Genomic DNA, 27,738 nt, shown 5'->3' with positions numbered 1-27,738 from the left:
CAGGTCACTGTCAGTAAATGGAGCATACGTATATTTCAGAAAATAGTGCATGCTTACATATTGAACAGCATGCGCAGCTACACATGCTGTTTTGTTCGTAAATGCTGAAAGATTATTCGACGTGGAAGCACTTTGTTCTTGGGCTTTCAGTGCTACCTTTAAGTCATATATGTGAAGGTACTAGTAGAAGCATCCCGTGGAGATAAATGACAACTTTGATGAATAGAGGTATAAAATATGTGCTTAAAACGGCAAAAAACTGCTTGACAGGCAAACGTATGCTTCTGTAGTACTGCACTTGTTACCGTCGCCAATACATGCATTGCTTGCGCTCTATTGCATTCAATATGAGCTACAGCAGCGAGCAGTGGTGTCTTTCCCTCCTGGTCGAGCTGGTGTTGCGAAAATTTTTGACCAAGAAAAGAAGGTTTTTAATCAGTTCTGAAATGCATGTAACTATGCTTTTGGCTGTGTGCTGTTTCCACGGAGTTATAAGTACTGGTGCACCAAGGTGCGGGAGATCCTGTGTCCTTAGTGCAGCGCGCATTGTTATTGCGCTCTGCATCCTGCCGGCAGTGTACTATCACTGCAGAGGAAGATTACGAAAGCATGGCGTGTGTGCCTTGCTGCAATGGCGAAACCTTAAATTGTTTTCCTGAAAGGGCCGCACGTTATGCTACCACATGACGGACCAGAAGCGCAATATGACGACGCCTCACAGATTCTGGCTCATACTGAACAAGGTAGTACTATAGCTAAGGCTAGGCAGCATTCACAACAGCTAGTCTGCCCATTAACTACATGGCTGTAGTGAACGCTAAAATACTTGCAGGGATAACACCCTTTTGGAAGGGTGTTGTCACATGCTACACCCATATTGAAAGGGTGGTTGTCTGTGTTACACCCCATATAGAAAGGGTGTTGTTTGCTTTACACCCATAGGTGAGGTGACGTCATATTAACACCCCTTCTTTTGTGGGGTGTTAATGTGCACCCTTTGCTTGGGGTGTAGCAATACACCCAAAAGGGTGTCGCCCATGGGACAAGCCATTTACACCCTTAAGGGTGTTAAAATTTTTAGAGTGTAGCTAATGAGCCAGAAGCATTCAAATCGCTGTTGTCTGGTTTTAGATAGCAAGAGCGAACAAACCAATAACTCCACTGGTATGAATTGCTCGGTTCTTGCTTAGCGTGCTGCTGTCATGTCGCCCACGTAATGCTACATTGAAATTTTAGAACCGCACAAAATGTTTTTACAATACTAATGCGCCCGCTCTTTAGAGGAAAGATTTGTTACTGCACGCTATAAACAACATTTTATCTCTAGTATCAGAAGGCTTATGATCGTAATCAAGTTCGGTTGGCGCTTACCGGCTACTTGGACCTGGGAAACGACTCCCACGGCGCAGGCAGCCACGGTGATGAGCCATGTTGGCTGCCGAGGTGGCAGTGGCATCGTCGTGGGTTCCCGCCGAAGTGCGAGCTTCACTCTCGAGCGAGTGGCTAGTTTTTTTCACCTTTCCTCCATCTCTGCCATGCCTTCTCTCCGCTCGCATTTTATATTCGCATTCTTTTGCGTTTCTCGGAAAAGAAGGAAAAAGAGTGTCGAGACCAGTCGTACAGCATATCGAAGTATGCACGTAAACCTCAGCAGCGCCCAATGAGACGTTGTCAGTAGTTTCGTGCAGTTGAGTGGGAGGTGTCAAGCCCATGTGATCGACGGCGCCTCCATGCAGGGCATGGGGTTCAGTCTTTCTCACTGCAGCCTTTCTTTAGGTTTTCTCGAACGGCTGAGGTCGGTGAGGTCAGCAAATCGTACGCGAGGGGTTCACACACGAAAGGCTAAACAAATCGGAGAAGCACACGTTCAATCAGTAGCGCACTATCCGATTTTCTAAGTACATCAGGGAACTCGGGAGTTTCTGTAGGGTGCAACCGGCACGTTTTCCTCACTCTCTTCGCGTCCGTACTGCTGCATCGAACTCGTGGAGCAGCCTAACGTTCGTAAGGCAGCGAGGGCGGTTTTCCGGCCAGCTTGTTCTCCTACGTCCGTCGCTACTCAGGCCGTGTCACGAAAAGAACTTGACGAATCAAAGTGGCTTGACCGGCCTGAACACAACAGCTGTTACTCTTCTTGGAACGTGTGAAACATCCGGTCTTTGTTTCCGTTCAAGTGCATGGTGACTCGGTAACGCGAGTCAAAGCGTGCTCTTCAATCAAGAGGAGCCCAGCACAGGTGTTGAGGAAGTGAAACCAATGTGTGACGGACACATCTATAGGCTCACATGCTTCAGTTAAAAGAAAAAAGATGTGATGCTGCGAACATCTGGGCCACTGATAACAGCAGCCCTGTGATTATTAACTGCGTCTGCTAAAATTAGTGCACTACTGTGCACCGTTCCAAAAGCCCAGGAGTAGCGAGTTACCGAAGACGGTGCCACGTGTCCAGGATGCGCTTTCTCGCTTTAAAGGGCTTGGTGCATTTTGGTTCACCGAGTTCTACCTTTGCGAGTCAGCGCTCGTCCTGCGTCATTTCACTGCGTCGTCGCCTTGTTCGCGCTGTTCCCATTATGAGTTGTTTATATTCAGTGCTTTCCAAAAGGCGTGGCTTCAAGGACAGCGGGAGACACACGGGCAACTTCTGTAACGCCACACTTAGATTTAAAGAAAACGCTCTTTTACATCTTTATTTTTATTTTGCTGCCCCTAATATAATGCAAGAGTTGTCAGTGCGTCGTGTGATATTGATTCTGCAGTTTCACCGACAAAAACACTTGCGATCACACTTTTTTTCTGTCAGCTATATCGAGGAAGAAGCAACAAGAATAATAGCAGTGCCGACGTCAATTGCACTTTGTCGGCTGGGTTATATGGCTCCTAGTATAGACGTTGCGTGCAAAGTGTTGGCTTCTCCACAATGCTTTGGAGCCCGTTTCGACCACGTGATGGCACTCGGCGAATAGCGACGTTAGAATCACTGGAAGCTGCTCAAGTGGCGTGAGGAATCCGCACGGTGGCGCAACTCTGGCTCCCATGCCCAAGGGAGTCATACAGTAGCTCTACTACGGAATAAAGTGCCTACTACGGAAAGGAGTGCGGCGCCGCAAGTCGGCTAAAGAAGTCGTTACGCCTCAGTAACGCTCCTCGACGAATAGTGCAACAAAAAGCGTCTAGAGAAACGATCCTACTGGCATTGCCCGATTACGACACTATGTTAACAATACTCTCGGGAGCGTGTCCTTGCATAGCTCCTGAGATTGTGCGGAGCTCGCTCTCTCGGAGGTCATGGTTCTTGATATCCAGTTGTTTATGTACTCGATAGGTAGGTAGTGCTACCCTCCACTCCGAAGTAGTATCCCTGCACATGCTCCCAAAGGGAGTTTGGAAGCATTTTCGATGGACACGACACGGAGGGGTCGAGGAAGCCGCGTCCGGGTCGAAGAGCGTTTTCGAATATGGGTGTTATACTTTCAAGCTTCGTCGCAAGTTTCAACTTTGTGGACAGCATTACTTGCGGCTTTTGCATCATTTGACCTTCTTCATCAAAGTATAATGTTGAGTAGAAATAATATACTGATTGATTGATTGATTGATTGATTGATTGATTGATTGATTGATTGATTGATTGATTGATTGATTGATTGATTGATTGATTGATTGATTGATTGATTGATTGATTGAGAAGACCCGTTTAAGCGCATATATAATTGAAAAAACTTTAAATCTCTCCTACGTTCTGAATTTCAATAGTCACACATTTATGCATTTCCTGGCGTCTGTTACACAAGGATAGCTAAAAACATACCATGGACTTATGTGCTCTCACGCACAGAACCCCAATGAAAAACCGGCGTGCCGACACTTCGGAATCCATCAGCTTTATTTGTGCCTAGACCGGGCTGTGGCTGGAATAGACTGCCAGTGCCATCTCCTGACTCAGCGATCCTTCAGCCTGCAAATCTGTAGCTTTTCATCATCATTTGTTGTCATTTGTTGACGATGTTGTCAATGTAAGCGAATTGCCGAGCCCTAGGCCAACTCCTGGAAGGCAATCGCTGGCTTCGCTTTCGAATTCCGCCTCGCGGCTCTGGCGGCGGACGCCTAGCTGATAAAATCGCGTAAATATTGTCACGTTCGCCTACGATTCCTCGCGCCGCGGCACAGCTAGCTATTCACCCTTCTATCTCCTCTTCGGCCGTGACCCGACATTGCCTTTCGAGACTCTCCTTTCGACCACGCTCGACTCGCCGACAGAGTACACTCCGAAAGTCATAGCCACAGCGGCCTAAGCACGCCAGATTGCCCGCATTCGTCTTTCTGCTTCACAGACACGCCAGAAATGGCGTTACGACCAGCGTCATCACAATGTTAACTACGAACCAGGTGCTCTTGTGCTAGTTTGGTATGAAACTCGGCGTGTTGGTCTTTCGGAGAAATTCCTCTCGCGATACTATGGCCCTTACCGCATCCTTCGCCAGGTGACCCCTGTCACATATGAAGTGTCTCCGCTGGATGCCATGGTGCCTTCACCTCTCTCTGACATTATCCACGTTAGCCGTCTCAAACCTTACCTTCCTCAGACCGATGAGCCGCACCAATAAGGTGCTTTTTCCGACAGGGGTGATGTCACAGTCGGTAACGTGGGAAGAAGAGGGCGCTGAAGGTGGTCTTGGAGACAACGAAGAAGAGTTTAGTATTATCGTTGCTCTACGCTTGTTGGCTCAGCCATTAAAAGCCATCTGTAAATAGACACACGTTTCTTCCTTCCCGTAACAATATATATGCGTCAAATGTGCTTGCTACTGAAGTGTTTTCATACCTAATGCAACAGAAAAAGGAAACAACTTTTACTGCCGGAAAGAAATGAAATTGTTTTGCATTTTTCTTACCTCAGTTGGAAACTCGGCACGTTTCGTCCGAGACGGCGAGACAGCCGACGGCTGCTCAGCTCGACTGGCCGAGTGGCTCAGTTGTCAGTATTTCCGAATGCCGTGCGCATTGTCCTTGGCCTTGGTGACAATTTCCGCTCTCACTGGAAGAGCGACTGGGGAAAGGAATTGGCGCTGATTGTAGGCCTGACGTATGCTGTGAAGCGATTTGACGATATCCAATGACGAGCTGAAAGCTTAGCCCCGGCTAGACTATTAGCTATATTAAAGGAATGACGCGCTTGAAAGCGCACTTCTTTTGCATTGAAAATAGTTAGGTAGCGCTTCTTGTTTCGTTGTGTAATTGCGTAGAAAAAGGAACCGGAAACCAGCACGTCCGTGACGGTAGTACCGGTGCGCGATAGCGCGCATGTGTCTCAAAAAGCTCGTTCGCATTCGGCAACGAAACATGCCTGCAACTCGGTAGCGCGAAGGGACGCGTTTCCTTTGAATTCACGCCTTTGTATCGGGGGTGAAATTCCGACCCGCATGAACGAGGGCGAAAGAATGAAAGAAATTTATTCGCTTTAAAATGCTACTGCCTCTGATCGTGTGCGGTGACAATATTCACGCCGCCGTGTCCGCCAGGACGGGGTGGCGTAATTAAAGAAGAAGGACGAAACGTAGTTAAAAAACAAGGACAAAAACGTTATTAAAGAACAAGGACCATGCCTGCGCAGCAGTGCTTTATTGCGACAATCAAGCTAGACACCGGCCAGCAAGTTGACGCCCGCCTTCAGTGACTGCCACTTGGAGCCGAGAAGTTTGTGGAACGCGTCTCCGACGGCCCCCACGACCTTTTCGCGGAAGAAGCTCGCCACTTTCCCGAACACTCCTTTGGCGGCTCGCGCAGCGCCCGCGACTGCTGTGCCGGAGGAGCGGTCGATGTCGTCCAGTGCTGAGCGCGCCTGGATTTCGTCTCGGATGTCGCCGGAGTCGACGGCACCGACGAAGCCACGGAACCTCTGCTGGGCTTCTTGATTCCTGCGAGCATCGTTTTGTAACCGGTGCCCATAATCGCCCCGGCGAGACGCTCGACCACTCGGAGAGAGTATGGAGGGACGACACACGTCAGGGCTCCATGAAACACGAGAACTGCTGACTTAAAATTCTCGGTTTTCTTCGTTTTCTGCGCGAAATCACCTAAAGTCCATGGCCTCGAAACTAAAAAAAAAAAGTGATGGCGAACCTCAGAGCACCCTTAATAGTTTACATATGCTTCAGCTTTTCCCCTGCTTCACCTCGACCTGTTATTGCACGACCTCCGGGATCGGCCCACATTTTTCGTCCATGGGCGCGGACACAAAAAATGCCGACCACCGCGTCCATGGGCAGAAAATGTGGGCCGATCCCGGAGGTTGTGCAATAACAGGCCGAGGTGAAGCAGGCTTCAAGCACTCAGCATGGTGAAGTACATACATCCTTTGGAGTCACACATACAACATGCGAGCAGCATTCGTTTCAATACAGAACAAGCGCAAAACAAGCATAAGAACCGCACAGTCGATGATAAAGCGCTCCTGATGACCATGCGAAGCACGTAGTGCTCCCCGCATATGTTTCCCGGTAAAGAGTACTGTTGCGCAAGCTGCTGCGACGACGGCAGCTTGTGACGTGGGGAGTGACGTCCCTAGCCTTTCGTATGTAAAAGATCCAGCAACTAACTTCATTGATGTTTCAGCACCGTTATGGGTAGGCAACGCATAGTTGGGACTCCCGAGGAACAGCGTGAATACGAGGAGTGGCAAAGGCAAAAAGAAATGGCAATACGGCCAGCGGCGGGGTGCTGTCAAAGTTACCATTACCCCTATTAATGTAAATTATCATCACAATCATTACTACAAAGCAATAAAGCATAACATACCCCTCTCAGCAGTTGTAATGGTGGTTTTCAACAGCTTCGTGTCCTGCACGTAATTTAAAAGAAGTTTTCTCGCCTTCTTCTAACTTACCTGCAGAACACGGATTTGGCCTCCACATGGTGACCTTAGGAGTGACTATTTGTAAGTGTGAGGCCTGTGTAGGATTTATGTGATTTATTTATTTTAAGTGACACTACGGTGCAGCAATTGCCGGCAGCAACTGCAAGTCTAATCCCACCAGTAGCCTACAACCACTCAACTCAACTGTCTCATGCTTCGCTGTTGGACATCCACTTTCGCAAGACCGGGCTGGAGATTCATTTTTTTTTTTTACTAACCAGTTTAGATTTCGTTTCTCTGGAGGTGTATGATGGCACCATAACGCAGGACATGGTCACATGGCAGCAGAACATCGCTACGCTTTAGCTCTAGCTCCAGCTCGCTCGATCGCCTTAAGCAGCCTAGCAAACAACCGAGCTAACCGGAGTGAGTGAATCTAAGCACAGCTTTGATGTTTACACATTATTAGATCAACTTCCCAGACATGGCCCAATTGCAGTCTATTTGTGAAAGAAGATTAAAAAAAGTTTATAGAAACCACGCGATATGAGGCTAAAATAGTAAAGGTAAGGTGCAGAAAACCAAGACTCAAGAAGAAGAACATAAACGACAGGACCAGCGCCTTTCTGCGCCTTACCTTTACTACTTCAAGCATGAACCAACTAGCCCAAGCAAGAGTTTTACATGAGGCTAAATTGGTAGCATATTCACTAGGTTTCACAACGGGTAGCACTTATGCCACTTTCCAGAGCTCTGTAATGTCACCTGTGCTATATACGCGTTGTTGAAGCAGACAACAAGTTCTTTGTTTTCGCGGCTTGGGCAGGTTCGTGAGCAACTTATTACTGATGAGGTCAGGGCCTACTGCACAACATCGTTGTAGGCTACTGAGCACTGACTCCAGCTCCCTAAATGGGAAAGGGACGTCCATCGGTATACGACAAGGAATCGGCATGGGGCCCCTGGCCTCAGTTGAACAGTGATATGAGTAGGCATTTGCAAAATCTTCCGCTAGGACCGCTAGAGTACGTCCGAGCTTCAAGGCGAAGGCTTCAATGGTCTTCCTGTGTGAGCCTCTCTAGCAAGCCTGACAATAATTGCCCACACTATTGTCATGCGGATACACATCGACAAGCTTACGCAGAGTACCACCCGCTGTTCCCTCCCTAACATTTTAATATGCCTACTAGTCGCGGCATCGAGGCAATTAAACACCGTTTTCAGTGCCGGATCGCCCGCTTTTCTCGACATCATAGGCTCCGCTCTTCGCTTTAGGCGACCCAGGGTTTCCGTAACTTTTGAGTCTGGAGCAAGGAAGTTATCCGGCAACTTCATTAATTTGACGCCCGCCTTCTCGCTCTTCGGCGTCTCTACAAAGAATTCTCCGACGGGCCCATCAAGAACTTCTCGAAAAGTACGCAACCGTGTAACAGAGGAGTACCTTCGTTCGCACTTTTGGTATCCAGTAACTTTCGTGAATCTGTGAAAGTGGTCACTGCCCACTCGACCTAAACTTCTGTCGTCGACTAAACTGTGACGTCTACTAATTGAATCGCGAGATCAATGAAGCTTACAGGAAATAATTTGAAACCCATGACTTCGCACTGAAGTAGTGGTGTAAGGGTTCCCTGCGCTAAATCTAGAAGATGGAACTCTGACATTCATTTTATCATCTAAATTTCAACCCATTTCCAGCACAATATTAATCGAAATACTACATACAAGGAATGCTTCATCGGTTTAAACTAAGTTATTGTGTCTATTGAATGTCCCCTTAGTACCACTGTACCTGCCGTACCTTACGAAAGTAAACGAGCGTGTATCGGAGGTGCAATGCTAGGCGTACGTGCCGCTACTCACTTGGCGTGCAGTTCGGCGATGCGCTGGTCGAGCTCTCGGAGGCGCTTCTTCATCTCGATGCGCCTTAAGTGTGTCGCTTCACCGGTTCCGCCGACGCCGGACATCTCCCGTCGGATGGCGTCGCGGAAGCCCGTCAGGTTGCGCTCCGTCTCCTTTCCCTCGTGGATCCTGGCCTCGACGTCCCTGATCAGGGGTGCCTCCCTTTGCATGATCTGTGACGTGTAAGTGTGAAGCCGTTGCTACGTTCACTGACAGACTAACTGAACGGCAACGCAAACACGAGTGCGCTACGTGCCGATTAGTTGGAGCAGGTTTATGAACGTAATATATATGTATTAAATACGTGCACTAATCAAGCAAAGTAGAAACTATGTAATCCGTTCTTTGTTCAAAAGCTCAATTGACGCCATTTTATTTATATATTATTATGTAACCAAGAATAAGAAGTCCCGCTGCAGTTTCTAACTGTGGGACCTCTTTGTGTACAACTTCTACTGCATACCTGTACCACTAATGAATGAAGCAATAAACTTGAACTTGAACTTGAAAGCAAGCACGCTCGTGTGCCATCGTTCGGGGCCACGTTAGAGAACCTTACGTAGTGAAAATTATTCCCAAGCTTCCCACTACGGTGTCCCTCTAACTGTGCGGTTTCAGGACTTTATAACCTTCACAATTTAATGTTATTTTCTTTGAAAGGAATGGGCAACGTCATTCGCGGGAGTTGCGTTGATAGAAATAATTGTATATCATTTTGTGGCGATCAGGTACGCGTCTCGATCGTCTTTGTTGTGCGCAAAGTTGTTCAAATGTTAACTGTTAAAAAAATATACTTGCATTTATTCTAGGGTCGTCAGTGTTCTCACTCTCGATTGAGTTTTGTCGCGTTTCATCGCCAGATATTTCTTTGTCGCTTTCGTTCTCTCTTATATCGTAGGCGGAACGCTGCCCTGGGTCGCTTGCTGCAGTCTCTGCCGGCTCCTCGATGTATTGCTTGCTTTGTTCTGGCTCATCTGCACGGGAAAAAAGTAGGAGAGAGCAGTGTTATTAAACTGTAGCTTCATTTGTATTATTTTTATTAGAAAACACCGCACGGGCCTCATGCGGACCATTGAATAAAGGAGAGGGGGAGGGGGACATATAAAAAAGAAACATGTGAACAATTACACAATCGCAGGACAATTAAGCAAATTACAGAGTAAGTACGGCAGTGCGTCGAGACACGAAAACGGAAGAAAGTGTGTAGAAGACACAATTACACGTCAGGGTTACAAGTGAAGGAACTAAGAAAAATACTAAGAGTACTCAGATTTAAAAAAAAAGAAGTTCATTTCGTGGTAACGTATAACACACCGAGTCATTTCGCATGTCCATTGCTGCTCGCTCATATAATCAGTCATATAGTATAAATAAAGAACACGTCGTCTGAAAAGCAGAAAAAAGCCAGCATGACGTTGCATGGCATGGCGATACGTAGTTTAAACGCAGTTTACAGCTTTGTTTTGTTTTTTTCACAAGAAACATCTTGATAGAACGAATGGAAGTTGCTGTAGCATCTGATATCATTCGTGTGAAGCAGTTCACTTTCAACAACAGCTGGAGCAATATAAATCTGACCGGTACGTAGATTCAATATGATATTCAGTGATGTACAATTGCTTATTACTTACACACCAAATTCAACTAAATTCGAATATATTATACGGAGTTTGTTTGGTCGCACAAAGGAATATATATAACGATAAGCTACGTCTATGAAAGCTGAAATCATCACGATGCCGCAGCATTGCGAAGGCTGCGATTACAGACAGAGTTTGGCTTTTTTATTCACCGTATTAGTATTACATAGTTTCCTAATAGAAGAAATTTTCGGTGCTACAGGTTCCGTAAGTCCAACAGTCCATAGCAGTCATTTTCAAATACAGTCATTCGAAACATGCAGGGACCACTTCTACTCAACTCAAACCCTGTACGGACTTTTACAACAAGCGGTTGTCTGGCACTCTACTAAAGTACGTTCGAGTTTGTTCTTTTTAAACCATTAATGTTTATTAAACGCATGCATTTTAAAGTTATTGTGCAGCCTGATTTGTGGTCTAAATGACACGTTATAAGTATAATAACCATCCAGCAAAACTGCGCATATCGGTTATTTTGGTAACATATTACACACTCTACCCAGTAGCTCTCTTATTATTGTATCTCTTATTACAAGAATCACAATGTCGCTTTTTGACGTACTAGCACGTCGAAAAGCGCGCACTTACTTTTAAAATGAAAATATACGGCATCGTTTACCGGGCTTTGTGAGCGAAACAATGCCGCCTCGTGAAAACCGCTCAAAAAACTACTCTACAAGTTTGTAGTGTAGATAAATCCTAACTCTTCCTTCCTGCATGGTTGAAACACTTGTCTCTCCTCTATGGTTCTTCCACTGTGGTCGAAGTTGACAACAAATATGGCCGCCACCTATGCCTCGTGATTTACCGTAGTCTGCAGTTGGCCTTTAGCACTCTAGGGCGACGCTGTCGGCAACGTAAATTGACCAGAAAGGAAAGTCACTAAAACGACGCGAACGCTCCAAAAAGACAAACTTATCGTTAAGGTTACTACTTAACTCGTTAAATTTAGCGACTTTCTCGCTAACTTACCAACACCGAATCAAACCACGGCACGCTCTGGCCTCCAGTGCAAAATACCGAGTCCCGCGTTTTCGCAGCATTGCAGCAACCGACCCGCCAGTATATCTTCCTGCCGCTCCCGTCGTCTATACTGCATGTACACTGCGCAGCCTAAATTTACAAACAGAACATCTTTGTTGATGCGCCTCCCCCGTTCCCCTCCGAGCAACGTAAAGTGCGAATTTAGTTAGTTAGTTAGTTAGTTAGTTAGTTAGTTAGTTAGTTAGTTAGTTAGTTAGTTAGTTAGTTAGTTAGTTAGTTAGTTAGTTAGTTAGTTAGTTAGTTAGTTAGTTAGTTAGTTAGTTAGTTAGTTAGTTAGTTAGTTAGTTAGTTAGTTAGTTAGTTAGTTCGCATAGTGAAGCCCTAAGAGGGCTACGGCAGCATAGTGAGTGCAATAGAGGACTGACAGAGGACGAACATCAACACGAATGGTACAAAAACTGTTCTCATCTTTTTTTAATAAGAACAAGAAAAGTACAACTATATTACTAACATTTTTTACGTTCTAGTGTGTGTGGTTTTTTTTCTGTGATTTCACAAAGATAACTCGCTTATTATTTTTCTGTAATGTTACTGATCAAAAGATGTAACATAGGTTATTTCGTTAAGGGATGTAAATCTTTTACTTTCCCCATGACTGCAGCTTTCGTGGGGTACAAAAGGCTCGAATGCTAGGATGCGGTCGTAACAGATCGTAAATGCACAGATAAGCACACTTACGTGTAACATGTGAGATATGACCGCTCCTTGGCAAGACGTGTGCCGCTGAGACACCCGGCACTACGCGGCATATCCAAGCATTCATTCTACGATTTTATATTGCCATGCTACGAGCGGGATCAGTAGCCCTAATATTGCAGCTGTACTTTATTCAAAAAGTAGTACCACTTGGCTTTCGCATACGAAATCTATCTACCTATGCTTGCTTGACTAGTGCAGCTGCTCACAAATGTTAATCGAGGATAGTAAAGAAACGAACATTGCGCTCAAAGCATTGATGCCACATTTTTTTTTTTCACTTTTTACCGTGTGGAGACCAATTATGTTAAAATTAGGAAAAGTCTGTCTAACCATAAAGAATTACATTTTAAAGTGAAATAATCTTCGTTTCTTCCGTTGAAATACATATTGTGTAGTAAAAATAAAACTTTTCCGTGTTTTCTTTGTTTTTCCGCATTCATATATTACAGTGTGGGTAACGGAATATGACGTGTTAGAATCAAGTACAGAAATATGATCGTTAGGGGAAGGAGACGCGCATTACCAGGTATCAAATTCCAAAGTTCAATCGTTCAGGGGTAAAATGTGTATGTAAATGCATTATGCTTCGGGAGAAAGATTACAAATTAAGCTCGTAGTAGTAACTTCTGGTAAAAGTTTCTTAGCGAATGCTAATTGCACCCAGTCTTTTAGGAAATCCATATCTTGGCGTGCATATAGTGGAGTCAAGTTCAAGGAAAGAAGAGCAGCAGAGGGTGAGAAGTATCGGTAATATCTGTGACGTTCAAAAGGCACTGATCTTTTCTGAGTGGATACGGTTTTACTATTATCACACTGGTTGAAAGGACACCAAACAACAAACCCGTAACCAAGTACGATCAGCGTTTTATACAAAAGTAGCTTCGCATATTCAGGAGCAGCCGAAAGCTAGCGCTATTTATCTAAGTTTTTGAAGTGATTTACTAGTTACCGTATACAGGATATTTCAGCGAACACTTCCAATATTTTTTTCAATATTACTTGCCGTAGATAGCACAATTGCAGCCCTTGAGCTGGTTTACTCGAAGAGGCGGACATTACTGGCAAAAAGAAAATGAAATGTATAATCGACTAGTTCACAAAAATTGAGAAATTAAGATTTTAATAATTACTTTATGGCAGATATTGCAATTCACAAATTCTAACGGGTGAGACTGCAAGGCAAATTCACTTGAAAAGAAATGTGTGGGATGACCCCATTTACGAGATATGCGCCGTCAAACTTGCGATAAAAATGCAGTCATTCCACTTAGTTTATTAACAAAACGTCTTTTAATGCATTGATGCACTAAAGTAACCGGAACGCCAATGCATTTCTTCGCAAAGTTCGGCAATTAATATCTCGAAACTGGTATCGTATTGACATTCGTTCCAAGCTAACTGCCCGGCTAAAATTTGTAAATTACCATAAGTGCCATAATGTAATTAGTTAAAAACTTAATTAGTGACTTTTGTTAACTAGTCGACTACACACTTTAATCTTTTGCGCAAGTAATTTCCGCCTCTTCGAGCATACCAGCTCATCGACTGTAATTGTGCTATCTGCCAGAGGCATTCTTAAAAAAACGCTTGAATGTGTTCGCTGAAACACTCGGTATATATGCTCTGAGCATGGTAGCGTATGTGTAAAAGCAACACCAGTTTAGTTATGCTTATGCACTCAAGCTAACGAGGAGTTGTTGAATGAGTAGTCCAAATACAGCAGGTTTGAACTGGCACTAAAAGACATTACTACTGTTTCAGTAAAATCATTTCTAATCTGCTATGTTTCGCACCTGGCGCAGAACATGCTGAATGAGTTGTCAAGCCTCTGTTGGTGTTCTGGTGACTTCATTACATCACATAGCACGTAATCGTCTACATATAGACGGACTTTAAAAGCTATATGTTATTGGCGAAATCAATAATATAGATGATAAGTGGTAACGGCCCGTGTGCTGAGCCCTGTGGGATATCGGACGATACGCTAGCGGTGGGCCAGTTCACAGAATTGAAAAAAAAATTGAAGATAGCCTAATTTGAGTAATTGGTAAGAAAGCTAGAAATCCAGTGTGACAGAAATTAGGGATCATGCTTTGCCCTCCCTGCCTTCCCACACACACCACCACCACCAACAGTTAAGTTGATGGTGGGGGGCCCTGACCAGCGTATGAGACTTTACATATTGTAACGCCTTACTACGTGCACACATCATGCAGTCTTGAGAGTGAAACTGCGTTTTCTTTTCTTTCGATCGGAGCCCCTCCTTTAGAGACGTAACAAATACGGCATGTTCGCACATCTCAAGCCATATTCAAAGCCTTCTACATCGTGCAGGTATCCGCCAGTTGCTTACCAAATGACTGGCCCCAAGCAGCAGCCAATGCAGCCAATATTACCAGTAAGTGGAAACATCTTACTTTCCTGAGGGATACCATGGCTGGCAGCTTTTTCCCTCGAACGATGGTCGAGGCAGTTGTCCGCTCAGTTAGCGGCGACCCATGCAGGTGATTCCCTGTTTCCTTGCCTGGACCTCTCTGTAGGCACTATTCCCACCCGCGCACATTGTTTACACGTCTATGAACTTTTCTTGCTTCATTTTTTTCGAAGTTGACGGAAGGATCAAAGAGGCCGCGATTGGCTTGAATCGTGCCATGTGACACTCAATTAGCGCACCCGGCCGTGTCGATTATGCCGCCAGGCAGGAGCCTTTCTTGTGCGACACAGTGATTCATTAGCAAGTCGCCGCAATTTGTACTCTTATAATCTGTGTCCCAACAGCACGAAGGCGCCAAAGATAAAAGCAAACTTAAGCAAGCTCCGCCGTCAAAAGCGCACCAGCTGCCCATGGCTATAGTGAGCGCGCACAAAAGCCTTCTCATTCGCCTTTGCTGAGTGGCGTGACATTATTCCGTGCCCAAGGGCCTTCCTCCGTATATCGGCGGGATAAAAATCAAAGGACGAAGAATATTGTCGATTTATGCCACTCGAATGATTACTGAATGAGGGAGAAGGGAAACCCTGAGAGAGGGTGGTGGGGGGGTGGGGGGGGCGATTGTCGTCAGTTGCAACCACACGAATTAAGCCAACTGTTGATGAAACCAAGAGAAGCATCGGGTAAATTATTTATCGATTTTATTTAACGGAAGTGTAGAAAATTATAAGGTGAAGAGAAACGAAAGTGGACGAAAAGAAAGCCTGCTCCTGGTGAGAGCCGCGCCCACAACCTCCGCGTTCTTCTCCCGGCGTAACGGCAACTGAGACTGAAGAGTTTTAGCAGAGTCATTCAATACTTTGGGACTCTGGCTTTATATAATGTGTACTAAAACATCATACCCCAACGTATTGATTGAAGGTGGTGGGAGTTGTATGAGGGCATTAGACATTGTGTCCCTGCTAACGTTAGCCACAAAAAAAAGATTTAAACAAATCATGTGCAATATACCATTTTAAGAACGACGGTGTTCAGTCGTTCTTAAAATAGCTCCCCCAACGGAGAATAGCGAAGACTGTGGTGACATATGGTAAGTGCAGAGCAATCCAAAAGGAATCCTTCTCTCTCTGCAAATTCGAAGGTATTCATTTAAAACTAGGGTGACTTAAAGGAGCACTCTAAAGAGAAACACCAAACCAGCTCAGACTGATAATTTTTTTTTTCAGAACACTATATTCCTCAAATTTGCGGTAATAGGTTGATTGTTATGCGAAAGCAAAGAAAGCGCAAAAGTTCTATTTCTTATTGCGCCGGAGCTCCAGCGCCTGTACGCCAGTGTGACATCCCGTGATCAACAGTAGTTGAACAAGGAGTGTCGCTTCAACCAACGTTTCAACAAAGAGTTTTCTTCTCCAGGGCAGCAACAGTTTCAGCATTTGCTGCACCTGGCGAAGACAATTGCCCTCGTCGAAGATTTGGCTCCTGTGACTCCCTGTTAAACCAGTAGCTGTGGATCACTTAAACCTTCTATCATCCTGCTTATTTTCGCTGCTACACTGTATAAAAGCGTCTAATTGAATTTCGAAATAAGAGAGTGTGTAATAACAGCCTATCCCCGGCTGTCAAGAATCCTGTAGGCAATAGGCTTTTTGTAAATTTTTTATATTTTTTTTATTTCTTACAGTAGAGCTGCACTTACTTGGACTGAAGAAGATGTGTCAGTATTTCCTTACGTTTGCAACCTCGCCAATAACTTTTACTTTTCTTATTTCACGGGAAACTCGACAGTTATAGACACTCCAAAACGCGTTCTCTCGTAATTACGGCAAACAGTCATTTTGTTGTTCGCACACTTCTTAAATTTAGCGAGCAGTGTAAGCATGCGCAAAAACGGGCCCTTCAGTAGAATATAGTGGCACATAAACAACACGACACTTGAAGATAGCTGCCCTTCGTACAAACATTGATTCCGTGCTTGTTCTCCTTCTGTTGATCAGTACACGGGGTGATCATATTGAAGTTTTAAGGTATTTTTAAGGATCGCCTGTTGCAGACAACATAATTATGGTCCTAGCTTGAGCTGGATTATTCAGATTGGCGGACATTACTACCAGTAGAAACAAAAACGCATATTCAACTATATTCAACTAAATAACGAAAACTCACAAATTAATTTAAATTAATTTCTTTACCGCACACATTACGATTTACGAATTGTGGCCGGTGGGTTTGCGAGGCGTACTTACTTGGACATAAATTCCAGAATGAAACCTGTTTGGTGGAATGCTCTATCAAACTCGCCGTAAAAAATTAACTGCTCCACTTCCTTTTTTTAAAAAAAAACGCTCCTTTATGCATTGAAGTACAAAAGTAACTGGAACGCCCATGTATTTCGGCCCAGACTTGGGGAAATGACACCTCGAAACTGATGTCATCCTGGAGATTGATTTAAAGTGGATGCGTCTTGTGAACTCAGCTGCTACAATTCGTAAACTGCTATATGTACCGTGAAGTAATTAATTAGAAAATTTAGTTAGAAAGCTTCTGTTACTTGCTTGAATGCGTATTTCGATTTCTCGTGCTATAGTGATGTCTCTTCGCCTCTTCGAGTACTCCAGCTCAAGGACAAGAATTATGCTATCTACCCCGGGCGATTTTTAAAACTTAAGAATGATCACCCGTAGATCTAGTTATACTGCATACTATATATATACTATATACCCCCTACAAAAAGCTACACTTTGTGTATGTGCTACCAACTGCTTTGGGGACTACATACAGTAGTTGTAAAAAGGTCCAGCACGCATGCATGGACAGCTTGCCACCTATATTTCCTTATAGTAGTCCCCTGGCACGAGCATGTCATGGCCGCACCGCGTTTACTACATTGCATAGAGTACATTAAAGAGGGAAGAACAGGACATTTCGTGTCGCGTTTATTTCCTGCAAGCAAGTGTCATTCTAAAATCCTGCGTCGAGGTTGGGTCGGACCTCCACATGCGGCATCGCGAATAAGCGCCCCGACGACCCGCCGGCCAACCTCCCGAAGAGGCCCGTCCAGAACCTCACGATTCCCACGGCCAGCGACACGGAGGTGTTGACGTAGCTCATCACCACGTTGGTGTAGAACTGCACGATGCCTCCCAGCATGCTGCGCGCCTTCCGCGGGCTCCGTATCGTTCCCGACCTGATGCCGCCGATGACGTAGCGAAACCTCCTCTCCACTTCGAGGTTCCTGCGACGACCGGTGGAGTTTCACAGGTAAACCCTTACTAAAATTGTGCGTGGCATTTAATTGCATCTGAACGGAAAGTCCATATATATAGGCAACAAAAATAAGCCCTTTTGAAGACAATACGGGGTGCGCATTGACGTCACTGCGGCCGACATAATGTTGCATAGCCGCCGGAATGAAAAGCTTGGCCTTATCTTGGTTCGTTTATCTTCACCAGCACAGTTGAAGGCACGTGGAAGCTGTGGATAGGAGGACAATGGGGCGTACGTAACGTCGCGTGAATACTCCGGATAAAATTCCTGTTCGGGAAGGGTTGGAAGCACGTTAAAATTGTGTTTCAATTCGGAGAATTTTATTGCGACCGAAAGCAGAGAAATTGAGCTCCACCATCTGTGGTCCTTTGGCTAGGACACTGCTCGATTTTCGGACAATAATTGTTTCGCCCATTCAGGCGCTGGCTATATATGTAAGTTCACGATATATATATATATATATATATATATATATATATATATATATATATATATATATATATATATATATATATATATATATATATAAAGTTCACGTTCTCGTGACGCCTGCGGCAAAAAAGACGTTCCACGTCCGCCGCCAAGGTCTGTGAGTGATGGCGCTGGCTAACACTCCCATGGTTCTACTAGGACACATAAATACCCAAGAAAGTGGATGGGAAAGCGACGCCGCGGTAGCTCAATTGGTAGAGCATCGCACGCGACATGCGAGGGTTGTGGGTTCGGTTCCCACCTGCGGCAAGATATATATATATATATATATATATATATATATATATATATATATATATATATATATATATATATATATATATATATATATATATATATATATATGTGTGGATTCAGGGCTGGGCCTGTTACGAAGTGTATACGGTCGGATTGATTGCATCCGATACGATGATCGCCCTTTGTATGTAAAGATACTTCGAACATTACTTGATTACCTGATCGTCCCCAGCTGCCTTCCCCCTTTGCATAGCTCCCAAGGCTTTCTTTACTTCTTCCGGCTTTACTTGTGGGATTTCAAGTTCCTCTAGACTATTCTCTCTTCCATTATCCTCATGGGTGCCACTGGTACACTATAAATCTCTATAGAACTCCTCAGTCACATGAACTATCTCATCCATATTAGTAATGATATTGCCGTCTTTGTCTCTTAACACATACATCAGATTCTTGCCAATTCCTTGTTTAGGCTTGACTGCTTTTAGGCTTCCTACGTTCCTGAGAGCATGTTCAATTTTATCCATGTTATACTTCCTTATGTCAGCTGTCTTACGCTTGTTGATTAACTTGGAAAGTTCTGCCAGTTCTATTCTATCTGTAGGGTTAGAGGTTTTCATACATTGGCGTTTCTTGATCAGACCTTCCCTCTCCTGCGATAGCTTACTGGTATGCTGACTAACGGAGTTACCACCGACTTCTATTGCACACTCCTTAACAATGACCATAAGATTATCGTTCATTGTTTCAACACTAAAGTCATCTTCCTGAGTTAAAGCCGAATACCAGATCTGTAGCTTGATCCGGAATTCCTCTATTTTCCCTCTTACCGCTAACTCATTGATTGGCTTCTTGTGTACCAGTGTCTTCCGTTCCCTCCTCAAGTCTAGGCTAATTCGAGTTCTTACCATCCTATGGTCACTGCAGCGCACCTTGCCGAGCACGCCCACATCTTGTATGATGCCAGGGTTAGCGCAGAGTATAAGGTTTATTTCATTTCTATTCTCGTCATTCGGGCTACTCCACGTACACTTTCGGCTGTCCCGCTTGCGGAAGAAAGTATTCGTTATCAGCATATTATCCTGTTCTGCAACGTCTACTAATAAATATCTCCTGCTATTCCTAGGGCCTATGCCATATTCTCCCACTGGCTTGTCTCCAGCCTGCTTCTTGCCCACCTTGGCATTGAAGTCGCCCATCAGTATAGTGTATTTTGTTTTGACTTTACCCATCGCCGATTCCACGTCTTCATAGAAGCTTTCGACTTCCTGGTCATCATGACTGGATGTAGGAGCGTAGACCTGTACGACCATCAATTTTTACCTCTTATTAAGTTTCACGACAAGACCTGCCACCCTCTCGTTAATGCTATAGAATTCCTGTATGTTATCAGCTATATTCTTATTAATCAGGAATCCGACTCCTAGTTCTCGTCTCTCCGCTAAGCTCCGGTAGCACAGGACATTCCCGCTTTTTAGCATTGTATATGCTTCATTGGTCCTTCTAACTTCACTGAGCCCTATTATATCCCATTTACTGCCCGCTAATTACTCCAATAGCACTGCTAGACTCGCCTCGCTAGATAATGTTCCAGCATTAAATGTTGCCAGGTTCAGATTCCAATGGCGGCCTGTCCGGATCCAGGGATTCTTAGCACCCTCTGCTGCGTCACAAGTCTGACCGCCACCGTGGTCAGTAGCTTCGCAGCTGCTGGGGACTGAGGGCTGTGGTTTGATTGTTGTATTCATATAGGAGGTTGTGGCCAAGTACTTCACAAGGGTGGTCAATCCTGCTCTGGTGAGGGAGTGCATTACCGGTTCTGGTCACCGGGATCAGGCCGCACTCTAGGCCTGTTTATGCAATTTTATCAACACGCGGAATTTTTTTTTCAATCCGGTGGAAAATTGCGCGGCACCGGATTCGAACCACGGTCCTCTTGCACGCGAGGCGGATGCTCTACTTCTACGCCACCACTGCACTAGTCATCCCTAGTCATCCCTACACTGGTGCTATAATCAGTAATTCAATAATTTTCGAAATATATTTGCATACAAAGAGGGAGCATCGTATGCCCTGTACTCTGACGAAGGCTGGTCCACCAGCCGAAAACATTAAGTAAATACGTCTTGCAAAAGGTCCGTCGTCTCTTTCCTGCGTATGTTACGTCGGGTCCTGCGTGCTGAACTTTGAAGAAACCCCATATATATATATATATATATATATATATATATATATATATATATATATATATATATATATATATATATATATATATATATATATATATATATTGCACCAGCACGCCTGAAGAAAACCAGACGTTTGACGCGAACATCTATACCGCACAGAATGCGCTTGAAATTATTTCGTCACCTATCAGGATTGCCAGAGTGCTGCACGATACATACCACTGTGATATAATGAAATTTTAAAACTGCGAATTTCTACCACACCAAGTGCACTGAAGCTTTCAGAGCTTGTTGGGGAACGTGTTGAACGCGTAAATATACACAATTCAGGCTCGAAAGTTTGGTGTCATGGCCCCTTCAATTTGGAAACTGTGGAGTTGAATGCCGCTACGTTGTATATTATTCACGTTCCTGTCAAGTTTGTTTAGTAGAAGTACGAATTAACCCAAATCATCGCCTCTTAGAATAAGCTTTAAGCAATTTGCCAGCCTTGAGTAACTATGAGCGTCATCGTGGATATTGCGATATGTGTATCTTAAGGCATACGATACTTCAGATGGTGTATCGAAAATACACACACACAGGTATACGTATTGCCGCAACTTTCATGATACAGATAAATTGTACCCAAGGTGCAACTTAATATAGTATCTACGATGTACATATATCCGATATACTGTCCAGCTCTGGCGATGTTTCAGCCGCTGACGAGAACGTTCGTAATGCTCCACTTATTCGTTCATGTGTGGACTCGTTGACAGACAGACCGACCAAGTGTGTGTATGTCGGTCTCACTTATTTATTTATTTATTTATTTATTTATTGATACGCTCCTTCTAGGTGCAGAGCATACGACGCAGTTCAGCTGAATGTCAGATGCTCGATAACATTATCCCACGCTTCCTTGGTATAGCGATCGCCCGCTTAGAGTTGACTGCAATGATATGGGTTAGTGTTCTCATGCAGCCGTATGATAAAGCTGCGCTCTTGCGGGCAGACTCACTTTTGCCGCAGCTGACTAAGGCGCTTGTCCAGCTGCCAGATTCTGTTTTCCATTTGGGCGCGTTGGTCGTCTCCCACTCTTCCAGAGCTTTCGGCTTCCACCAGCTCCCGGCGGATCTCTTCCCGGACGGTGGTCAGGTTGCGCTCGGCTTCGAGCCCTTGGTTCATCCGCACCTCGATCTCATGGATCAGTGGCGCCTCCTGGCGCAGGATCTGCGGCGTAGCGTAAGAGTTCAGCGTCCGTACACGGTGCTTTAAGGGGCGGGTTTATAAACGACACGCGGGCGTCTCCTAGTGACCATTTCATCATCACCACCACGACCACGTCATAAGCAGCACCATCGGCATTACAATATGTCTTTAAATATTCGTACTGTACCCGCTTGTAATAGCTATACGCGCATCGTGTTTTCGACAGTCACCATTGTAGTTCATTGCTAAGATGATTACACGCAAGTCAGACCTGCACCATGTCAGCAACGCTCTTCGCGCTCATTCGTGCTTTTCGTATTTCTCCTAGTTTTATGTATCTATACTGAAGTAATAGAATAGGTGCTGATATAATGGAAACACATGCAGAGGGCGGCAGAAGGCTTAGGTCATGGGATTATAAGAAACTTGTAGGCATGGAATGATTTCTGTAGCAGCTAGGAAGCAACTGGACATTGCTAGGAAAGGACTTCGTCTTCCAGCAGGGTTGTCAGGTCTTCGGGAGAAAAAGTAGCCGAGAAATTTAGAAAAGTAGTCAAGAAAGTCGCCAACTGCGGTTAAAGCTTTAATTGGTAGCCGAGAAAGTAGCCACGGTGCGATAAACCAAGAATTGCCAGATTTGGACGAGAAAATGAAGAAGGAAAACGCGAAAGATACCTGTAGTTTCTTGGTGCACTGACAGAAAATGAAAATAACAGAACAAAGTGAATGTTATTATATTGCAATTTACCATAATGACCAGCTGACGTTCTGTGATCATTTTTGCCGCACGCTTGCGTGCTTTCTCTTAGCCGAAGTGGTGTCGCTAGTTTCAGTAAATAAGCTCGCTTCACGCCGTCCTTGCACCACTATGACTTCACTTCAAACGTTCACGTGCAAATTGTATGACGTCACACGCGTTCTACTTTCCCTGGTACGTAGTCGCAGAGTTACAATACATCGGCACCTGTAATGTCATGACTGCTATCACGTGTTTCCGGTTGTTGCAGCCGTTTCTGGCGCCAAAAACGATGGTCTTCGAGATTCTCTATAGGCTTAATCTTCGCTGGGGGTGATATTAGGACGCCATCTGTTGCTTCTGTCCTAAAAAGGACGCAAAAGCATTGCTTTTAGGATTGCCTAATTAATTTTATACTCAGAGGGAGGGAGGTGTCTGGGCGCTTTCAATTATCCGTCCATCCGGAGGCGTTGATTTCAGCCAACGAGCGTTGCATATCAAGCACCTCGGGCAGTCCTGCGCAGCCCAGGACGACAACCGGAGGCTCACTGACCATATGGCGGCTATGGTATATATTTAGCTTCTGAATTTCCTTCCAGAGTTTGCAAGACACAAAAGCATGGCCCTCATGATCTGGCGTTTGGAGCTGTTGCTTAGAGGGGGCCGTTGGGGAGAGTGCGATTCGGACTCTACCTATACGAATTACCAACGCCAAACGTAGCCAGAAAGTTGCAAAGTCGCCAAGCATGATTTTCGGTCGCAGAAAGTATATAGTAAATTCGGAGAGAAATCGCCAAACCTGGCAACTCTGCTTCAGGGAACACGATGACGATGATGATGCTTGTGGCTGTTGAGATGGTGATTATAATAAGTATGAAGAAAAAGAATACAATGACTCCTAGCGGGCTGCCGTTAACCAAGCGACGCTGTGGAACTGTCGGCCGTCGCTGCCTGTAAGCTAAAAGGAAGCTTTATCGGCGAACCCCCTTGGCTGCATGCAGCTGTCCTGCCCAACAGCTCAACACAGGACAGCATATATATGTAACGAATTGGCTTACATAGCCACCTGTGCTGTCATCAGCAGCAGAAACAGCCTTTTTTATGTTCTCTGGGGGGCAGGACGAAGGCCTCGTCTGCGATTTCCAATTACCTAGCTGATTACGCTAGCTGGGTCTTACCCTAGGTCTTAGGCTAGCTGATTCCAGCTTGCCGTACTAAGCCCCTATAGTTGTGCCAGTGACCGGCTATTTTCCCTAGACGGACTTGCGCAATAATACATACTAATGATACCGAGGCCTTAGGCATGGCACTGCGGACGCGAGACAAAAAAATTCTCGATGCAGGTACACGCTGCGCACGGTGTATCACTGTAGCTCTATTTGTACTGTGTCCGGTGCTCTACGCTCTAGGCCTTTAGTATAACGCGCCTACAAGCCGAACGTGCTACCACAGTCAGTCAAATAGTACCGAAAGAGCCTTACTGTAACAAATATAAGTTCTCAATCGCATAATTTATTAAAGCGACGCTTTCGTCCTGGGGTGTCGTGCGTCTGCTATAGGTCGGATTCTCACCAAGCGAATTGGGCCGAACCGGAAGAAGCATATTAGGGAAGTGGGGCGATCCATGGAGACCGCCCTTTCTTTTACTTTGGCCAGATTTATTATTTAGGAAGCTCATGCGCCGTTAAGCACCACATCGATAAGGGCACCCATCACCCGCTGTGCCAAAGTTTAGGTGCTATACATTCGGGACATTCTCGATTTCCGTCATATCGTGAAACTGTGTAATGGCGGCATTTTTAGCTAATCACAGAAGTCGTAGCAGCCCTCTCAGCCAATCAGAGCTGACATGATGGCGAATTTGACAATACGGCGGAATATGTCCATGCCCAGGATAGCACTCATTCTATCGCGTATCAGCTTCGGAGCGCCGTGTCATTAACGAGCAGATCGACGAGATTATTCGTCATTCGTGAACGTGTGGGTCACGTGGGTCACTTGGTGGCGGTACTCGCGTCTTGCCATCCTGCCGGACAGGCACGGTAATGCTACAAAAAAGCGGTGCAGAATATGCAAACAGTTACGTACACGCTACGGCGAAACCAAGTGCCGCAAAATTTTTGCTATGGCAGAAGAACGTGAACAGGTCCTTCTGCATGCCTGGGTATAAAACGAATTTGCGGCTTTCATGTGTGTCTTTGCATAGCATTCCTTTGAAACGTTTCAACCAAAGTTTCAAGTTTCGCTGAACGTTGATTCCCACAAGTGCATGCGGATCTGCCATAATTTTTAAACATGCGCGCGATCAAGTCGGAAACGAAATGGCTAGAGAGTGTGTTTCCCAAACTTTCCGCACCAAAAGATCATTGAAAATGAAGCGCAGCAGATCGCATGCAATGCAAGAAACGTTGCGATTCACCTGCACGCCGGTGTCGCTGTCACTGTCGCCACCGAAGCTTGTATGAAAATGCTGCGTTTCCGTTTGTCCAAGAAAGCCATTGTCCATAAAGCGGTGCGTGTCCCCTGAAAGTTAAAATACATTTCCGCGCTGAAAAAACATTACAAACGGTCGGACATGCTTTTTTGGCTCATAGGATCCCGCACTTTACTCGACGTCACGTGAGAGGGAAATAACACAGCTGGGATGTCGTTGTCATTCACGTTTCCCGTTTCCCTCTTTCTTTGTCAGATTTAGTCCCATTGTTCCACATTTGCCCTGGTTCTTTGCTGTTATCATTTCATCCAAGAAAGAGAGACAACAAGAACAGGAAAGGGGCAGGGAGGCTAACGAGACGCTCGTCCTGTTTGCTACGCTACAAGGGGGGGGGGGTGAAAGAAAGGTGGACTATTTAAGACGAAAATAGGGAGAAAGAGGACAGGGCGCGTACGCAAGAGGTGCACAAGAGGGCTGTAAACGGCCAGTGATGCTGGTGCACTTGAAGAACTGCGCTGCTGCGCGGATAGCTTTTCTTGCTCAAGCAATGGTGTGGCCGTCGTCCCGGCATTTGTCTATCAGAAAATGGTCTGGAGTCAAGCCAATTTAAAGTTGGCCGTTGAGAGAGGCGTTGGACGTCGTGCCGTGGACATGTACACAACAGCTGCTCAATTGCTTTATTGTAGGCACCTTGCGCGGACTGATTGAACTACAGCCACATACATATGCTTTAGCAACGATGCTCTCACGGAATGGGACCAAAACAAAAAAAAACGAGCAGCGAGGTTGAATGCGGTCGGACATTGCAACTCCATTTCTTTCCGCAGGCAAGATATGCATGTATATTGAAGCCGCGTATTTGAGGATACAGCGAACAATTGAAAGTGATGCACTTCCGGAATACCATCAGAAGGACATCCCTTTAAAGCTGGTCGGTAGAAGGATGATGTTTTCGGTGGTCTTTTGCGAGCGTCAGCAAACCTCGCGGCCGTCGAGTATGCGCTTACATACATTGTATACGCACTCGCACTATTGGTGTAATCACGTACCTCGGTTCCCGTTCAGTAGCGCCCTTTTAATTCCAGCCAAGATGGTCAGCAGCGTCGCTTCGCTTTGGCCACAGAACGCGCCGAGCAGTAGCATCCACATCACGACCGGCGTCTCCATGTTGCCCACGCAGCACAGGTCGGCAAAGAGGCAGCGCTCGCGGACGGCCCAAATATCGAGCCTCCGTAAAATGCGACGTTGTCAAAGCGAGTGCCTATATTCCCTAGCGCGCAGGCCTGACAAGTGCTCAGAGGTTTACGAGAGCCCAAGAAACGTGCGATAAAACTGTTACCGTGCCCCTTCAACTGCCCTCACTTGTACTGTGCGCGTTAGGCGTAGACCCGGCACGCAGACGACGCCGCAGTCGTCTGCGTGCTTTGAGCAGTACGTTATACGAAACTAACGGCAGTGCCAGTGTATACCACGCGTCAAGCAACAGCCTGCGGGCCACTGCATCATCTGCATGCGCGGCTGCCAGTTTTACGAGATGTCGAGGGAATGCATTCTCTCGAAGCGATTGCGGACGCGTATGCGCGCTTCCGCAATGACCACAACGACAAATGTCGAGCAGATGAAAAAGTGATTGAGAAGAAAAAAAAAAGCGAAACGAAATGAACCAGCTGGACGACGCTCAGGCTCGACAAAGTCGTCGGCATGGGCCCGCTTCCTCCGCAAGTCTCGGTACCGGACAGCGAACTTGCGCAATCGGTTTTCGGCTTGTCACGCCTACATGTGGGGAATGCCACGGTCAGTACTTATGAGCCTCTTTTGTCGTGACTGCTTCGTTATCGAACACGTGCGCACATTAGGCACGAATGTCGTGTAAGTCCACCAGGAAGAGGAGCGCAGCTGCTGAGGTCTTGCGTGTGAAGAGCAGTAGAAAAAAAAAGGATGAAGTGCAATAGGCTCATAACTTCTGCGTCGCATTTTTGTTTTGCAATTGAATAATTATTTTGTCGCCGCGTATAGACATCGTCATCATCAAATTTTCCTTCGCCAAGTGCAGCAGCCGCAGCCTCGATCTTTTGAGCCATTTCAAGACCAAAGGCCCTTTCCCAGAAACCTACATAGACCCCTGTCCGGAGTCAACTGAAGTAACCCTATACATATGTGGGGAAAGATTCAGTTATCTGATCTCACCAATTAATTATCCACAGTCGTTGACCATGTTTTTCGATGAGTCCAATCTGTTAACGGCGCTCTGAAGAGAAACACTAAGTGCAGCTGTGTACCTTGCTGTACATATATGTGTGTATATATATATATATATATATATATATATATATATATATATATATATATATATATATATATATATATATATATATATATATATATATATATATATATATATGTGTGTGTGTGTGTGTGTGTGTGTGTGTGTGTATGTGACCGCGAACAATTGTTGCTGAAGTGGCGGCGTTATGTGAGTGTATAGACGACCCCATAGAAGGAGTTCAATTTCACAACCTATGTCCTCTTGGTGGGGTAATCTTCCTTCGTGTAATTGTCGCGCACTTTGCTATCACTAATACTGCTTCGCCTTTCCGGTGGAACTGCAGCCTCTCTCTCTCTCTCTTCT

The 27,738-nt window shown here is 45.4% G+C and overlaps 3 protein-coding genes across 3 annotated transcripts in view; all 3 read right to left on the bottom strand.

The window, feature by feature from the left end:
* LOC139061180 (sericin 1-like) overlaps window positions 1–1,527 on the bottom strand; it is a 38,894-nt gene extending 37,367 nt beyond the window's left edge. The window contains exon 1 of the mRNA XM_070540831.1: window positions 1,372–1,527. Within this exon, the coding sequence (XP_070396932.1) occupies window positions 1,372–1,456 (85 nt within the window). The 5' untranslated portion in view covers window positions 1,457–1,527. The remainder of the gene's footprint in view (window positions 1–1,371) is intronic.
* A 4,054-nt stretch (window positions 1,528–5,581) lies between these two features.
* On the bottom strand, window positions 5,582–14,646 carry LOC139046904 (uncharacterized). Its single transcript, XM_070520832.1, has 4 exons — window positions 14,486–14,646; window positions 9,548–9,723; window positions 8,711–8,922; window positions 5,582–5,912 (listed from the first exon to the last, which is right to left on the bottom strand). Exons 1-4 carry the CDS (start codon window positions 14,565–14,567, stop codon window positions 5,633–5,635), a joined length of 750 nt encoding a protein of 249 aa, XP_070376933.1. The 5' UTR covers window positions 14,568–14,646; the 3' UTR covers window positions 5,582–5,632.
* Window positions 14,647–17,464: 2,818 nt separating this feature from the next.
* Window positions 17,465–26,540, bottom strand: LOC139046903 (uncharacterized). The gene is made up of 4 exons (XM_070520831.1): window positions 26,159–26,540; window positions 25,095–25,198; window positions 21,749–21,960; window positions 17,465–17,798 (listed from the first exon to the last, which is right to left on the bottom strand). Exons 1-4 carry the CDS (start codon window positions 26,274–26,276, stop codon window positions 17,525–17,527), a joined length of 708 nt encoding a protein of 235 aa, XP_070376932.1. The 5' UTR covers window positions 26,277–26,540; the 3' UTR covers window positions 17,465–17,524.
* Between the last annotated feature and the right edge of the window lie 1,198 nt (window positions 26,541–27,738).

Source organism: Dermacentor albipictus, chromosome 6 (genome assembly GCF_038994185.2).
Source record: "Dermacentor albipictus isolate Rhodes 1998 colony chromosome 6, USDA_Dalb.pri_finalv2, whole genome shotgun sequence".
Taxonomy (NCBI): Eukaryota; Metazoa; Arthropoda; class Arachnida; order Ixodida; family Ixodidae; genus Dermacentor; species Dermacentor albipictus.
Note: the sequence above shows the minus strand (reverse complement) of the source record. Positions and strands in the feature narration are given on the sequence as shown.

Coding starts and splice junctions, on each gene's coding strand:
- LOC139046904 (XM_070520832.1), bottom strand. CDS start 14,567: ATGGTATCCCTCAGGAAAGTAAGATGTTTCCACTTACTGGTAATATTG. Junction 8,923..9,547: donor CTGACGACCCTAGAATAAAT/GCAAGTATATTT, acceptor TACACGTCACAG/ATCATGCAAAGGGAGGCACC. Junction 5,913..8,710: donor ATCGCCGAACTGCACGCCAA/GTGAGTAGCGGC, acceptor CGATGCTCGCAG/GAATCAAGAAGCCCAGCAGA.
- LOC139046903 (XM_070520831.1), bottom strand. CDS start 26,276: ATGGAGACGCCGGTCGTGATGTGGATGCTACTGCTCGGCGCGTTCTGT. Junction 25,199..26,158: donor GCTACTGAACGGGAACCGAG/GTACGTGATTAC, acceptor TTTAACTTTCAG/GGGACACGCACCGCTTTATG. Junction 17,799..21,748: donor CTTAGTCAGCTGCGGCAAAA/GTGAGTCTGCCC, acceptor CGGTCGTCGCAG/GAACCTCGAAGTGGAGAGGA.